Here is a 16,181-nt window from a genome sequence, read left to right as displayed (position 1 = left end):
AGAAGACAGAACCCATATAACTTGCTAGGAAGAGATATGAGCGATGCAAGGCCTGATAATCATAGACGACAAGGCGATTCAACCGTCGTGAGAAATGTTAATTTCTCGCGCTTAGGCCGAAGCATTGGTTTTTCTCCTACCAGGCACCTGCAGACTTTGGTGATGCGGGATTCAATGTCGTTGGAGGATTTGGCATAAAAAACAGATGTAGGAGGACGACTATTTCCTAATCAAGCGGTTGCGTGAAAGCGGACGTTATTTGTGGTTCACCAACACCTCGAAGGCGATGGAGGCACACGGAGGGCATGTATTGATGAAGTAACTCATTGTATCATTGCCAGAATCCCTTGTCACGTATAACGTATAACTCTTGCAAAGAGACATGAAGGCCTTGATCAGGTCAAAAAATGACTAAAGGTTTTGATACACTAGCACGCCTTGTCTCCTCTAGTTCAATGGAGGAGATCCACTTCCGGCATAAATTCACCAAATGATGAAAATTGCTGGTCCATAACGCCGTACAAAATGTCATCAGAAAATGATTCATTCCATTCGCTCTGGAAAAAATTGGGATAGTCCCGAGTGTCCGTGATTGTTGCGGCTATGGAGGGTATAGCCCCTTCACTATTTTGGCCTTGCATGGTATTTGCCGACGTTTGGGTGATTCCGACGATTGCTGGTTCGGGATACATGCTCAAGTCGACCCCTCGGGTGTTTATCAGTTTGTGGATGATTGCCACGGTCCGCAGCACAGCTGGATTAGGAACAGCCAGCTCTTCGAGCCAATGAAGGCTACATGCCAGCAGTAACCGGTGGTCAACGCCCATTTCATTAGTATTCGCTCCCGTATTCCGAACATGTATGGTGCACGCCACGTATAGTCCATAGCTGATCAAGTATGGGGCAGCCCTAAGGCCATAAAGTTGACGGTATGATGAAACAACACGGGTAATTCTTTCAGCCGCGTCTGAGCAGCGTTTCCAAGATGCGGCGGGTGGCGAGGCTGATCGCAGATGGCCATCGGCAACCAAGGGACGGTGAAGTAGGACAACCAATGTGCTGTAAATGACATGAAGACACATAACATTGGGGGCGTGAACCACATTCGAAGAGTTGTGAGCGGTAGGATCCAGACGCAGCCCATCTGGAAGATTCTTCTCCCACTTTTGAAGCAAATCATCGATGCTACGGAGACTGGATTGAGCACCAGTCACCGTGGCCCCCACCACATAAAATTCATCGATGATGCGGGTCATGATTTTGGAAAGGAGACAAAAGTATTGGAAGCATGATACTGAACAGGTTGAAACATGTGGGCCATGGGTAATAGCGTTCGTCGCTGAAGGAATCGTGGTATCAACATATGCAGTCCACGCTTCCTTTTCCTCCATGATGTCGTTGAGCTCTAGCGAAACGTGGGCGTCACGTAGTTTTATCGCAAACGGCCTTCCTAGGTACAGGCTTTGGAGTTTATCGCAGATAAAGGCACCCCAGAAAATCCGCCTCCGGATTTCGATTTGTATGGCATCGTCGGCGGTGGGCTCTTGGTCAATATGAAGACCGAGATCGAAAATCATTCTTAACGCATACCCGGTCAATAACCAGCCCTTTGTTGTCAAACCTCGGGCAACGTAGCTGGATCCTAAAAGTAAGAGGCCAACTACTGTCGGCAGACTCGGGTTGAAGAGGAGGTTTTCTTGATTTATCAACTCATCGCACCGACGAAAGAAATGGGAGCCAGCTGCCAGCTCACAAACCTCGGTTCGTGTTGAAAATTTACTGACACAGGCAAAGATGGCGTTCAGCAAGAACCTGGAACCGAATTCACCTTGCTCCAACAAGTCTCGTATAATAGCTGGTCGGTAGGTCAAGAGGAAGGTGTGATGTTGGCGGTTCCAGTGGAGATCGAGAAGATGTATTGCCAAGTCAATCGGTACCCCGTCGAGCTCGTCGAAGGTGGCTAATTGATGCTCTAGCTGACGCGATAGCGCGGCATTGGCAACGAGGGTGTTCTGGATGTTGGGGGCGGTTGCTGTACCAACACCCCTGGGGGTTTCGATGACCATTTGCCATGCAGAGGACGGGCCAAAGTTATTGAAGTTGCCACATTCATCTACCGATAAATATGGTGAGGTATTAACGCTTGCCCGGTCCGGAGCGGCATGGACATGTTGGGATTCACCTGCCCCATCCTGAGTCTTATCTGGATTGTGTAATGATATGTTGGAAGAGGAGAGTGGGCTGAGGAGGGAAACAGCTTGTCGTGCGCCTTGGTCCTTGTCCCTGATTGACTGGAGGGTTGGCCTCACTCGTTCGGGTCCAGCGCCATCCTTCAAACGTTGTATGGCAGTCAATAGTTCTTTGTTCTCTGCCCGAAGTTCGTCGATCACCGCTTGAGTTGGTCTGGCCAATATGATCAATACAAGACGATCATTATAACGCACCCACAATATGTAGCCGCCTGGGAATCATCATTTCTTGGTAGCAGGAAATACTCATACCTCGGTTTAAGGGAGGACGGTTTATAGAAGCATTCACGCTGGTGGTTAATGCATGTCCTGCAGGAGGGCTTCTGTCCGTCACACCGAACCTTTCTCATGCGACAGAACTCACAGCTTCGGTTCTTGCGAACTCCTTCTGGCGCATCTGGCATGGCGAACCACGTGAGTTGCGTTGTAACTGATTGATTTGTCAATTTATCAATCAATGCGACAGAGAAAAGTTGGTCGAGAAGAAGAGCTTTGGCCATTCCTGGTAGAGGTTTTATCGAAATGGCACACGGTGGTATGGTAGTATCGAGGAGAAGGGACGGAGAGGCAATTGCGGGGTGACCGCACATACGGGATTTGATTACCTCAGAAGGAGGCCTTAGGCGACCAATATTTTTTCGGGTCATTTGTTGCCACGTCCTTAGCGCAAATCATGACCTCATGGTTCGTTAGTGAATGATTTATGCCTGATTTTTAAGAGTAACACAGCTTTGCTACTTAACTTAGTTCACCAAGTGAAGGATCTATGAAATTGTTGCTCTTGCTTTGCAGCTTTGTGTAATATATCCGACATCATTTCAGAAGCCTCATAGCCAAATTTGATTATTGGAGGTGATTCAACTGGACAATCACTACTTAGCCATGTGTCGTGGAGAAGTGGGGAGGTTTATTCCAGTGACATGGGATTGGTACCTTACCAACCCATATTTCCTATTCGCCGCTGATGCCGTCTCTTTACGGCAGCACCGGTCTTACCGCAAATCTAACACAAATTTCAGTAAAATTAAGCAGCCCCGAAATAGTACTCAACAGAATGAATAATTAGCTAGACAGGTCTGCCAGGAGTTAAGGCCTGCGTGAAGCAGTCGCGCTGGTTTAGGGGCGACGCTATGCGTATTAGAAAGACAAGAGTCGCGTGCGTGCCGAGTAATCTATATGATATAGGATTGGCTAGATAACGGGGAATTGTGGCTCATTAGACGGACAGAAACTGCCCCGCCTGGAATTGTGACAGTCCTATTGAATCGCTTTGTAAAGCTGAGAGTGGAGCCAAGCGGTCCATCATTCTACCATAAATATAGCCTTACTAACGCGCACAACGAAAGCGGTGTGACCGAGGACATGGATAATAGAGGAAGCAATAGATCAATCAACAGAGGGCTTACTATTGAATAAAGTCAAATCAAGCAATGACGAGGGTGATGTTGAATTGATTGATTTGATAACCACACTATGCTAAATCGAAAGCGCCTCGTTTCTAAGCTCATAGCTGTGAAGTCAGCTCTGGACAGTCCCTTTTAGTATTCCCCATTTTCCCCATTCGAACGAAGGCTTTTTGCAAATAGTCTCTATAAATGGCCTGGTCTATGTCATAGTCAGCATACCGGATCACATAAAATGAAGAATGATATTGTAAAAATGAAAGAAGTTGGACGAGAATTAAGGGAGATGTACTATATCAAGTTGATGGGGATTTTAGGTCAGTTTCTATTCATCAGAACTAAGAATCTCGAGTAATTATTCGCAATAACAATTATAAAGGTGTTGCTGGCAAGATAACAGCACTGCATTGGCCGAATCCGACTCTCTTCCCGGCCATCTCGGGGCCCTGGTTTCCACCCCATGCGGTGAAGACAACCTCGTCACCATCGGCGACGTACGTTCTCCTATTGCCAGCAGGGGTCTCAACCGCCATCTTTCCATCTCTGGTCTTCTCTACCAACGAGCAAATCGAATCTTCCTCCTCTCCCGTGATCGTTCCAGTGCCGATCAGATCACCCGTGCGCATCTGGCATCCGCCAAACGCATGATGGGTCAGCATCTGTTTGAAACTCCAATACGCGTTCTGCAAATTGCTCGTAGAGGCGTTGAAGGTCTCCTTTTCTTTGTCAAGCGTCCAAGACATGTTGATCGAGATATCATATGTACCGTTTGGCTCAGTATCGGTCAAGTATGGTGGGATGTCAAGGGGGTCCTGTGCCTGAGGCTTTATTTTGAATGGTGCCAGGGCGTCCAGAGTCACTACCCATGGGCTGATCGTGGTTGCGAATGACTTGGCGTTAAACGCTGCAAATGGATGGTCCTCGAACTTTTGGATATCGCGAGCTAACATCAGGGAGTTTTCATGTCAGTTACCAATCTCCGAAATTACAATACCACAGGGCAAGTTGCCAACAATGCCAGGGTGGATATTTGATAGGAAAGGGGAGAACACAAAAAGGAAAAAGGTTGCCCATACTGCTCCAATCATTCAGCATTACAACCCCAAAAATATGCTCTTCAGCGTCCTGAATGCTGATTCGTTCGAATCTCTGGCTACCGACACCGATGAAAAAGCCGAACTCGATCTCCACGTCCATTTCTTGCGATGCTGCAGCGTATGCTTCTCCATTATTCTTTACCAGATGCCCCATTGGTCGTACGATGGGCGTACCGGAGACGATAAGACTAGATACTCGACCACAGAAAGCTCGAGGAGGGTTGAACCTAATCCGACGTAGATTGCTTTTGTGTTAGTTTAACTGTTCCGAGATACGGCATAAATGAATACGTACATGTTGATTGGCGTTGTCGATGTAGAATGTGTGTTTTTCGCGTGCTATATTTGTAGCTTTAGTCACTCATGCGCTTTCGCATCTCACTCATAGACCGTCACTCATTCGAGTCAACCGGTATATTTATGCATGTTGATCAATTAACCAATGGGCCGATCAACCAAGAAGTTACTCACCACTCTTGAATTCAAAAAATCCGTAAAGTCCCGCGTGTCGAATGGCAAATGCATCTGAGCCTCGACCCCTTCCTCTCGCGTATTGACCACAACAGCAGCTCTCAATTTTTGATCGTCACGCAGCATCGACGTTGTCTCCAAGAACAGGTCCTTTACCAAGAGGCGAATCGCATTCACAGTTTTCCGCCCCAGTGCCGCAAAATCATTCATTGTCGACTGCTGCAGTGTCGAGAATGGGAATTGAGCAGGACAAAGTGATTGGAATACAGCGTTGCTAGCCAGTGCAGAGAGATCAACAATGTAGTCTCCCAGAGCTATTCCAGGGCGAGGCATAGGCTGTTATACCTCATGTTAGGTAAAACAGCGATTGAACGGGAATGGAACAGATATCCTACATTCAGTCTTGTTGAGAAAATCCCAAATGGGAGATTCTCAATACTGAACTCATGATCATCAGGGATAGGAAGCCAGGATTTCAGTGCCATGCTTCTAACAGGTTGTTGTTATGCAGAAGAAACTATACAGGCCCGATTAAATCTAAGGTGATGGTAAAAAAAAGAAGAAAAGGCCTGTTGATGCAGGGGATATTTTGAGAAGACCATGAAGATGGAATAAGTAGGGCTTGACGAAGATGTGATGTTATCAAGAAGAGAGTGTCCATACTACAACATGCTTTATCGCAGAGCCGATCATATCAGTGAGTCGATTACACCATTAGTTTTAGCAAGGAATATACGGGGGTGGGGGAATATACAAGGGCGGGGTACCTGAAAATGGTTAGTGTACTGTTTGTACGTTTTATCTGTCTTTCCTGCGAGAAAATACTCGTGTGATCGGTTCGCTGATAAAGTTCGTTAATGTAAGATTGCACGGAAAAGCCCCTACATAAGATCGGAAGGAGATTTCGGCGAATTAAAAGTACATATGATAGGTGATAACGTACTTTATCGACGAGCTCATATCAGCCAGCAGCCAACATAAGTATGTTTTTGACGGGATTTTGCGAGGTAAGGTACCTAGAATTGTTATGTGCCCTAACAAATTTCAGATATTTTTGATATGTCTCCTCTACCCAAAATCACTGATTTTCGCGGCTTGCTGATAAAGTACGTTACTGCAAGATTAGTACGAAAAAGCCCCACATAAGATCGGAGATTTCGGCGGATTAAAAGTACAGTTGATAGGTGATAGCGTACTTAATCAACGAGCCGCTAATATCAGCGAGCTGCCAACGTAAGTATTTTTTAAAGGAATTTGTGAGATAAGATACCTAGAACTCTTAGTGTGCATTAACAAAATTTGGGATATTTTTGATTTATCTTCTCTTCCCAAAAATACCTAAGTTATGTTGGCGGCTCGCTGATTAATCTATCTAACAGTAACCTACGTTAACTAGTAAACGAGGAGATGCGCAATGGCAGTCTGGGCGGAACGGACAGGTCGAAACACGAAAGAGATAGGCTATCAGTAGAGAGGAAGAGCGCTGAGAAACACCACCAACATAGCCAAAAGAAATGGGCCAGATAGCAATGTCAATGGGTGATCAGGCTTTCCTGGTGGGGAGGAATTCTGTATTAACCAATCAGGATGCAAAGAAAAAGCCTTGTAGAAGCAGAGCAAATACCGAATAAAATTGATTCTTCTCAGTGCGTAAAGGATATGTGCAAATCAAAAATCCGAAAGGTGTCTCCTACGTCTCTAATCCCCCAGAAGAATGTCCTCCCTCCCGTATGAGGGCTTTCGCCGCAATCCTCCGCATCAACAAATCAAACCAGCCAAACAGTGCAAAAGAATCAAACAAGCAAAATAGAAGAGAAGCCAGAAAGCAAGCCAAATCAGAAGAAGTCAATACAACCAAGTCAACAAGGAAATCGTCGCCTAGCCTGTCAGGCAGCCATTCACCCATCATCGGTTCCCCCACTACACTAGTTAGTTAACTAACTACCCAACTATGTGTGGGGCATTTATCGGGGGAGATAAGAACCTGTCATCTAAGGGGTTAGTTAGTCCTCCGTGGTCTGTCTATAAGTCATAACCCCTCAGGTCTTCATATTTTGTAACGCTTTAACCCTCAGCAGAGCAGTAACGGAAAATAGGCCTGGGTCAGGGCCTCGCCGTTCCATTTTATCATTACCTATCACAGGTCATGCCCGGTGGGCTCAGTGCCGTTTGCATTGTAGCTTGTTTGCATTATGGCGCTATTTGGTTCGTTTGCCACATCCTGTATCCTGCTTTATAAGAACACCTCCAGCAACCCATATCTTCCTCTTACCTTCCCTCTTCCTGCTAGGATCCTTATTGATAGCCTATGAATGCATTCATTTAAGCTTGCTCATAAGCTCTCACTTAATATCCCTAGTTATGGAAACTTTCGTAACTAAATAGAGCCTAAATAAATTATTCCAGGATGTTAAAAGGGAACACAAAGGGGACACATGAGACCAAAATGATTTTCTAATTTGCCTAGTCTTATTATATATAGCACTATGCAAGGGCGAGGCATCTCTGCCCGCCAAGGCGTCGCAACAGGGAATCGAGCCGCATGCCGACCACTCCCTCTTATGTGGTATCAGATAATTGGCGGGTTCAGCTATGTGGCGGGCTAAATCGCAGTAGCAGTAACACGTAGCAGTGATACTATTTCTCTTGTATAAACAAGACATCAACCAGACTGAGTGCTTTCGTGAATCCGGAAAAAGTGGGGGCGTAGCGTATGTAGAAGATACCAATTTGCTGCTGCAGGGACACCACATGGATCAATGAGTCGTTTATCTGGCCTATAAACCACTGACCGCTCCTCAGAGCCTTTTCATAGCACACGCGATAGATAACTTCACTGCCCAGATCATTTGCCTATAAATTCAGTTTAGAGCTCTAGTAACAGCACCTTCATTTCTTGGTTGGCATTTCTTGCTTCGTCACTCACTTCATACAACTAAGCCAGAGGAATTCTTAACTGTTGAGTTAGCCTCTCTTTAGACCCTGCATTATTAGCACCAGTCAAACACCAGCCAATCAATTCAGTAGAAGAAGGCATTTTAAGCTTTGTCTATTGTCTTTTATCATGATTGAATACCTCACTGCTATATACAAGGGACTATGCATCTCCGTTCACCGATTTTCGCAAGTAAGCAGGCCTCCACTCACTTAGCCATTTATCCCGAGGTCCAGCCAGCGTGCTCTTTGTGCGTTTTTGGTACTTTCCATATCCGAGCTCACCGACGACCTCGCCATGACTGAAGACGACCTTGCCTCTGACCAACGTGTAGCGTGGCCAATTCTTGAATTCAACTCCCTCAAACGGTGTATAGTCGATCGAATGGTGCATCATCTCGTTCGTTAGTTTAAACGGCTTAAACGTTTCCTGCGGATACCAAATGGTCAAGTCGGCGTCAAACCCAGGTGCAATCGTGCCTTTCTTTGCCAATCCATAGAGTTTAGCTGGGTTCGTTGAAGTTACTTCAACAAATTTCTGTGGGGAGATGCGGCCCTCGAGAACTCCACCGGAGAACAACAGCGGGACGCGGGTTTCAACACCAGGAAGGCCATTAGGGATATATTGGAATTTTCCTTCTGGACCGCCTCCGTGAGCAAGACCTCGCAGCTTTCCTCCTGCAAAACCATATTTGATGGGGGCATGATCGGATGACAGCGTCGTGAACGTGCCATTTTGGATACCAGTCCAGATTGCCTCTTGGTCTGCAGCTTCTTCACGAATCGGGGGCGAGCAGACGCATTTAGCACCTTATATAAGTTCTTAGCAGCCGAAGATATGTAATGGTTCTTGTTCTCCTTTCGAATTTCATTCATACCTTCAAAGCCTTCTTTCTTCATGCTGTCTGCCAGCAAAAAAAGATACTGAGGGCAGGTTTCTCCATAAACCGGGAGGAGACGTGTTTGCGCCTCCCTGATTATTCGTGTAGCGTGTCCACCTGAAATATGGACCAGGAGAACAGGTGCATCCATGAGCTCCGCAAAAGAAATGGCCCTGTTCTGCATGGCTATTAGCGGACACGAATACGTCGATAGAAAATATGGCAAATTAATAAATAATATAGGAAAACCTACAGTGGCTTCGGCTTCCACGATGGGCGGTCTCGAGGTTCCATGGTGATGTGGTGCCGTCATCCCTTGCTCCTCCAAGTGCTCAGTCATCCAGTCAATGACATCTGCATTTTCGGCATGAATCATTGTCGTGACGCCTAATTTCCTCGTGGCATGCAGTACATCGAGGATCTCGTAGTCCTTCAACTGAAATGCTTTGTATGTCATGTAAATCTTGACACTTGTAATGCCGTGTTTTTCTACCATCATGGGGAGTTCTTCCTCCAGGATTTTTTTGGTTGGATTGGAAAGAATAATATGGAAGGCATAGTCGCAGTAGGACTGTCCATCGGCCAGTTTGTGGTACTCCTCTACGACAGGAACCAGGCTGTCATCGTCGCGTAGTTGACTGGCAAATGTCACAACGGTTGTAGTGCCACCAGCAACTGCGCTTCGCGTGCCAGTGTCATATGTATCGTGCATATAATTTGCGAGATCCGGAATCTTGCCATCAGTAATTTGCGTCTTCATGAGAGAATCGGCGGATGCCTCGTATAGCTGGCTGAGATGAACATGAGTATCAATGCCTCCGGGCGTGACATAGGCGCCTTGTGCGTCAATTGTCTCGATGCCGCTATCCTTGCATGGCAAATTTGTTCCAACAGCGATAATGCTGCCGTGCTGGATGTCGCATTATGTTAGACTTTTTGTTTGTGTAAGATGATAAAAGAAGGCGTTGTTATACTTACTTTGATGCCGATGTCACAACTATTCCAGATATCTGACGCAGTTACCACCGTACCATTTTTGATGACCAGATCGAAATCCATGACTGAAGAGAATTGCTTGAATCTAGGATCAGATATCAGTGAAGATGTGTTGCTTCAGGAAATTATTGGTATCAGCTCTGGCAAAAGCGGGCAATTCGCTCAGTACATATATTGATACCTGCAGAGGGTCAAGGCTCTTACGTAATTCATACAGCGCGGCGGTTTTCCCCCCCCTTCCCCACCCCCGAATTTTCGGGACACGTCCGTCCGATCAGAGTTCCTTGGGTATCTAATCGCGATCGTATGCCTCCTGCAGCATTGATCGGGCGGTATGCAGGGTCTAGAGAGGAGCAGGTTTGATCGGATTGATAACATAGATAAGCACGACTATCTCTAGTCAATGCCAAATCAATCACGAGCCATGCTGTAAGGATACCGATCATCTTATCTCGGATGCTAAACCCTTAAGGAAACCAACCTATCATGTCCATGTCCGTGTCCATTCATTGGTTCTTTCGGCTTATCTATCGATATTATGGATCTCCCCCGATCTCGGACGGATGATCGTCACTCTATGGCACGGAATGTCTCTCTGTGGGACAATTTAACATAGTCTTTGAAAGGGAACTTGGGTAGAGATGAATGAACAATTGCATATGGAGCCTAGGAGATGTTAAGCATGAAGTGCCTTTATCTGAGCATAGAAGTCTTACACTAATACTGATAAGATTGTTTAAAACAAGTGGTTATCAAAGCTCGATAATCAACTATCTTGTTCAGCCACCATTTGTGTGGCAAAGCATTGAAATGATGCCTATGTTAAGATTTGTTATCCTAGACCACGGAAACAATAATATAGAGGCAAACCAACGTATATTGCTGTGTTTTCCATCGAATTATCTCTGACTTTGCAGTGCCAGTGTTAATCCTTCAAGGCCTTGCTCAGCACAAGCTCTCGTGTACTGGTATGAATTGAGGGAATTGACTAAAAAGTACTACTTCTATTTATAATCACTGGCCCATATCGTCGATTCCAATTTTTCGCCATCGCAATGGGCCTCCTTCCAGAGAAAACACGGCTGCGGGCCCGCATGACGCATCTGTCGGCCTGGGAACTCGAGAAACACGAGTCGACGCTTGCTCCACCAGATGTCTGGACCAACAAAGATATGGATCCAGTGCCTCCGAAGTACCAGACCTGGACTATCTGGACATGGATTGCCTATTGGGCATCGGACTGCATTAACGTTGGCACTTGGGAGACGGCGGCAAGCGTCATCAGCGTTGGCTTGACCTGGCGAGAGGTCATTCCCATCATGTTCGTCTCGTGCGTCTGCACTGCCGTACCTCTGCTGGGCAATGGAGCGCTGGGTGCCAAATTTCACATCCCATTTGCTGTGGCTGTGAGATCGGGATACGGATTCAATCTAGCGTATTTTGCCATATTATCACGAGCCGTTATGGGTACCTTCTGGTTGGGTGTCCAGTCCGTCAATGGATCATATTCTCTCACCGTCATGCTCTGCGCCATCTGGCCTTCGTATAAGGACCTCCCAAACCATCTCCCAGCGTCCGCTGGAATCACCACTCAAGGCATGTGCAGCTACGTGCTGTTCTGGTGCTTGCAGTTGCCATTTCTGCTTATTCCACCCACCCGTCTCCGATGGATGTTCCTAACGAAAATGATTGTGGCTCCTCTCACGGCATTGGCTACTATGGCCTGGGCCATTCACGCTGCTGGAGGTAGTGGTACGATCTTCACCCTTCCAGAGACCGTATATGGCAACGAACGCCCCTGGTTATGGTTGAACGCAATGACAGCGGTTACTGGAAACTGGGCAACCCTTTCTTGCAACATGCCCGATTTCTCACGCTATGCTAAGTCGCGCGAGCGCCAGTATCTTCAAATTCCCATTCTACCTATCATCTTCACCTCGTGCGGTGTGATCAGTATCATCACCACGTCGGCCACCAAGGTAATTTACGGCGAATATTTGTGGAATCCGCTAGATATCACAAGCCGATGGCTGGAGAACGGCGCTGGCGGCCGTGCAGCGGCATTTTTTGCCGCACTGAGTTGGTACATTGCGCAGGTGGGCACGAATATCACCGCCAATTGCATCTCTGCTGCCAACGACTTTACGGTCATCTCCCCGCGCTGGATCAACATCCGACGCGGCTGCATCCTTGCGGCGGTGGTTGGCGGATGGGTAATCGTCCCGTGGAAGATTCTGGCGTCTGCACAGACCTTCCTTAATGCTATGTCTTCGTACGCTATCATCCTTGCGCCCATCGCCGGCATTCTATTCTCAGACTACTGGATCGTCAAGGGTCGAAAATTCGATGTACCTGCGCTGTATGACCCGAAGGGGAGATACCGTTACCCACTGGGAATCAACTGGCGTGCGTTGATAGCGCTGTTCACCGCGGTCGGACCAACTCTCCCCGGTCTCATTAACAATATTAATCCCGAAATCAACAACATCTCAGTCGGCGCGAAACATCTCTATGATTTTGGCTGGCTGTTTGCGTTCTGGATGTCTGTGTTTGTCTACGCAGGGCTTAGCAAGCTCTTCCCAGCGAAGGAGACACTTATTCCAAGATCGATTTGGACATTAGAATCAGACTTGGACCGCTCATCGGAACATATTGATGGACTAGAGGTGGTGGACGTGGGGAATAGTGCTGTACTTACCGGTCTGGTTGATGTTGAGGGCGGAAAGAAACAGTTACTGTATTAGACTAATCATAACTATGCGTTTTGATAGAGTCCGCCGTCTTCCAGATTGTTCCTCGGCAGGACTGACGTTTGGATGATTGATGGAGATTCTCCCCTTTTCTTCCTCTTCGAGATTGTTCATCTGCACGTTGCTATCTTTGTGCTTTCGGCTCATATAAGCCTTGTTGTTTTCTCTTCCGTTTCTTCATCTTCTCTAGAGTTTCCAGAGATGAGAGATTGATTGGTTTTTCTCCAGAGCTTCCTACGCGCAGGAAGTAGAGTTGTCCTCACGTTTAGTTGCTCTCCTTTCTAAATTCGTAGACTTTTCATATTGAATCATCATTTTCAGTCGCTACACGGATTCCACTCCTCAACAGCCAAGTATCCAATCTCAGAAGCCCCAAGCTAGTCACGACATTTCCTGCGTTACCACTCCCGGATCTTAATTCCCAACGCCAGCGACTGATGATTTGATGTAATTCCTCCTTCTCATTCTGGGAGGTGGCTGTTGCTAGAAGACGCATGATGAAAGAGGTAGCAGTGGCGAAATTGGCCCGGGACCCTAGGTTTGTAAGAGAGCTTGATGAGCAACCAGTGTTATGTAAGAAGATAATTTTCGAAGACGGGCACGTCTGATATCATATAACCTTTTTGGACAAATTGGAAAGACCATGAAGAGGTGTGATTATGACAGAGGAAAATTGAAGGGCAAGGTTACTTACAACTGTGCCAGAATGCGTCCCACGCTCCTCGGGGGATTTGTTCGACAAACTGTACGACCTCGAGACAACAAGCCTTTGCACCAGCTCGGATGGCCACTTTCCCCCGTTCTTCTACCTGTATGTTCCCCCTGGCGGCAGCAGAGCTTTCTAAAGGCCGAAGCATTGCTCTGAATAGAATCATTACAGATACAAGATATGCCAGACTCAGGGAAACATTCCCATCCAGCCTAGAGTGTCGGCGGGTGTCATGCTGACGTCTTGAGATGAACATATTGAAAGATTCCTTCCAAATTTGAAGGCGGGAACGAAGAGGCCGCGCGAGCTCAATGGTCCGAGAAAAGTCATGGCGCGTGGCGTTCGCGGCGCGAATAGTGAAGAAAGCGTCATGAATATCAGAGACAATGCGTGATAGTTCGACCAAGTGATAAAAGTGGGAGTCCTCATGCTGCGCTGTAAAATCACCGGTAGTCAGATCCCTGGGGGATCCTTCGATGATAGCCGTAGATGCGAAATCTTCGGCCGTCAGCGGTTGGGTATCATAGTCTTCTCGTTTAATATGGGTTGTGAGACCAGCACTGGGGAAACTCCATTTATCCATGATAAAAACGGCCCACCACAGACGTCGCCGCAGTCGTTTTTCCCAGCTGGGAATTCCCAGCCAGTTCGAGCAATCAGTTGACAAGCCAAGGCTTTGCGTCAGGCTGATTGTCCATGCCAGCAGACTCCATCGAAAAGGAGAGTCCATGACGTAACGGTCATCGTTGGCTCTCTGAAGCAGAAGCAGACATGACTGGAGGGTCGAAAGATGAGGGTTGTGGATCTCATGCGTAATTGCCAGCCAACAGATTCGGTAGAGATTGTTTGCGGACAGCTTCTGCAGATCCAGCTGCGCGGCAAGCACTTCGTCGAAAACCATGAAGGGCAGACCTGTGGCATACAAAGCGGCCTTGAGTGATAGCGAAAGACTCGCAACGTTGCTTGCGAAACTGGATTCGGAAGAGAACAACATTGAGCGAGACAGAACTGGCCAGTACGGGTAAACATATCTAAAGTAGAGCTTCACAAGTCGGACGCCGATTGCGTCGCTGCACATTTCCTGCAAGGAAGTATGTGCGTTCTGGAGTACGTCCTCGTCCACACGAGGCTCGTAGCGACCGTGGAGACTGTGGTCGATGAGCATAAACACAATTGGTCTTTCTTCATCAAGACCAGTATCGGCACTTCCGTGTCGCCAATTTTTTTGTGTTCGTATCTGAATGTAACTGATTGGGGCATCGGAATCCTCATTTCCAGTGCTCGCGAGAGAGGAGCTCCGTACGAGATAAGGATCAGATTCGCCCGTATCGCCCAGTAGAAAGGATGTCTGCGATGATCGGAGATCGATCGATCGTGTTTGCGAGAAACCATGGATATCCCCCCGACCGTCTGATGGGCGCCGTTTTTCCTGCCAGTCGGCTGCGAACAACTCTTCTGGAGAATCTGAGGGTGAAGATTGGAAGGGTCTCTGTACAGCGGCGTCCTCTTGATTACTTGAGGTGTCGGGTGGCAATCTGACAGCGTCCATGGCAGCATAAAACGCATCCTGCTCGGAGATATCAAGATCGGGGATAATAGCATCTGTGGTGTTACTAGCTCGTTAGCTAATTGTAACCAAAGGTGTCCTACGCGTGTACCGGGATTCTGGAAGGAGGAGGAGAATATGTTAAAGAGACTCAAATATCCATAACCCACTTCCTTGGCTTTGGGCTGCCTGCCTTGTGGGCTGGTGGCCCAGTTTCCTTTTCTTTCTCGCCCTCTCGGTGAACGTGCAATCTCTTCGGAGGGATCGACATGTCACACAAGGTGGGCTCACCTCCACACGACATGCCGTCTTTCGAGCCCGACAGAAGTCACACGAGCGAGGATTTCGCTGCGAATGGCGACGACAGAGACCCAATTCTGGCATCTGTGCCATGCCAACTTCTGGTTCAATGGCAGCCGTCGTTGAAGCAACGGTCGGACCATCTGTCCCCACGCCCGATGCACTGAAGTTTGACCATGTAGACGAGTCGATGAAGATCTGGTTGGTGCTATCGTTACTGCCTCCGGATTCCTTAGATGTATTATTGTAGCGTAGATCCTGCATGTTGTTAGCCAGCATGCTTGGCCGAAAGGATCAGGAACAACACACAATCAAATCAGCCATCCTCTCCTCCTTCCGCCAGTTGGAGTCCACACAATTGCCGCTCATAGCCGGCGATTAATCAATCCAGAAAGAGAAGGATTTGGCCCACAATGGCGACACAAAACCTGCCATTTCAGCCGAAGCATGATATTCAGAGCATGATATGCAGAATCGTATCCAGCAATTCGGAAGACTCAGAATCTTGGTTCTTCGGCCCCAGGCCCGTGCTGGTGAGGGGAAACGTCGCTATCTCTTGCCACCTCCGCAAACTTACGCCACATTGATAAGGACGCCCGTTGGCAAATCAGCGCGCTTGCCCACAGGCATTAGTAAACACCCGTTTTCACAGATTTTCAGGAGGCACCAAAATCTATTGGATGGACCCACTTATTTGAGTTTTCCCATATATAAGAACGCCATCCGGCACACTTTTGTCCGGGTTCCAGCTCACACGTACCCAAAAAAAGTTCACGTGGACCCAAAAATTTTCTGACTAATTTTGGGTACCTATGAGGTACCCGACCTCACACGTACCCAAAATA

The 16,181-nt window shown here is 47.4% G+C and overlaps 5 protein-coding genes across 5 annotated transcripts; 1 reads left to right on the top strand and 4 right to left on the bottom strand.

Annotated features, from left to right (window-relative positions):
• Positions 1 to 452: 452 nt before the first annotated feature.
• Positions 453 to 2,653, bottom strand: N7458_011258 (uncharacterized protein; the record flags this gene model as incomplete). Its single annotated transcript, XM_056914640.1, has 2 exons — positions 453 to 2,403; positions 2,502 to 2,653. The coding sequence occupies 2 exons, from the start codon at positions 2,651 to 2,653 to the stop codon at positions 453 to 455; spliced, it is 2,103 nt and encodes a 700-aa protein (XP_056759394.1).
• Positions 2,654 to 4,023: 1,370 nt separating this feature from the next.
• N7458_011257 (fumarylacetoacetase) lies at positions 4,024 to 5,705 on the bottom strand (the record flags this gene model as incomplete). The annotated part of the gene is made up of 5 exons (XM_056914639.1): positions 4,024 to 4,595; positions 4,729 to 4,994; positions 5,045 to 5,088; positions 5,221 to 5,556; positions 5,616 to 5,705. 5 exons carry the CDS (start codon positions 5,703 to 5,705, stop codon positions 4,024 to 4,026), a joined length of 1,308 nt encoding a protein of 435 aa, XP_056759393.1.
• A 2,612-nt stretch (positions 5,706 to 8,317) lies between these two features.
• Positions 8,318 to 10,094, bottom strand: N7458_011256 (dihydropyrimidinase; the record flags this gene model as incomplete). The annotated part of the gene is made up of 4 exons (XM_056914638.1): positions 8,318 to 8,964; positions 9,033 to 9,213; positions 9,289 to 9,945; positions 10,014 to 10,094. The coding sequence occupies 4 exons, from the start codon at positions 10,092 to 10,094 to the stop codon at positions 8,318 to 8,320; spliced, it is 1,566 nt and encodes a 521-aa protein (XP_056759392.1).
• A 992-nt stretch (positions 10,095 to 11,086) lies between these two features.
• Positions 11,087 to 12,775, top strand: N7458_011255 (nucleobase cation symporter-1 family protein; the record flags this gene model as incomplete). The annotated part of the gene is made up of 1 exon (XM_056914637.1): positions 11,087 to 12,775. The coding sequence occupies one exon, from the start codon at positions 11,087 to 11,089 to the stop codon at positions 12,773 to 12,775; it is 1,689 nt and encodes a 562-aa protein (XP_056759391.1).
• A 692-nt stretch (positions 12,776 to 13,467) lies between these two features.
• Positions 13,468 to 15,600, bottom strand: N7458_011254 (fungal specific transcription factor domain-containing protein; the record flags this gene model as incomplete). Its single annotated transcript, XM_056914636.1, has 2 exons — positions 13,468 to 15,057; positions 15,328 to 15,600. The coding sequence occupies 2 exons, from the start codon at positions 15,598 to 15,600 to the stop codon at positions 13,468 to 13,470; spliced, it is 1,863 nt and encodes a 620-aa protein (XP_056759390.1).
• Positions 15,601 to 16,181: the final 581 nt, after the last annotated feature.

Source organism: Penicillium daleae, assembly GCF_028827525.1.
Source record: "Penicillium daleae strain IBT 16125 chromosome Unknown utg000009l_segment0_segment0, whole genome shotgun sequence".
Taxonomy (NCBI): Eukaryota; Fungi; Ascomycota; class Eurotiomycetes; order Eurotiales; family Aspergillaceae; genus Penicillium; species Penicillium daleae.
Note: the sequence above shows the minus strand (reverse complement) of the source record. Positions and strands in the feature narration are given on the sequence as shown.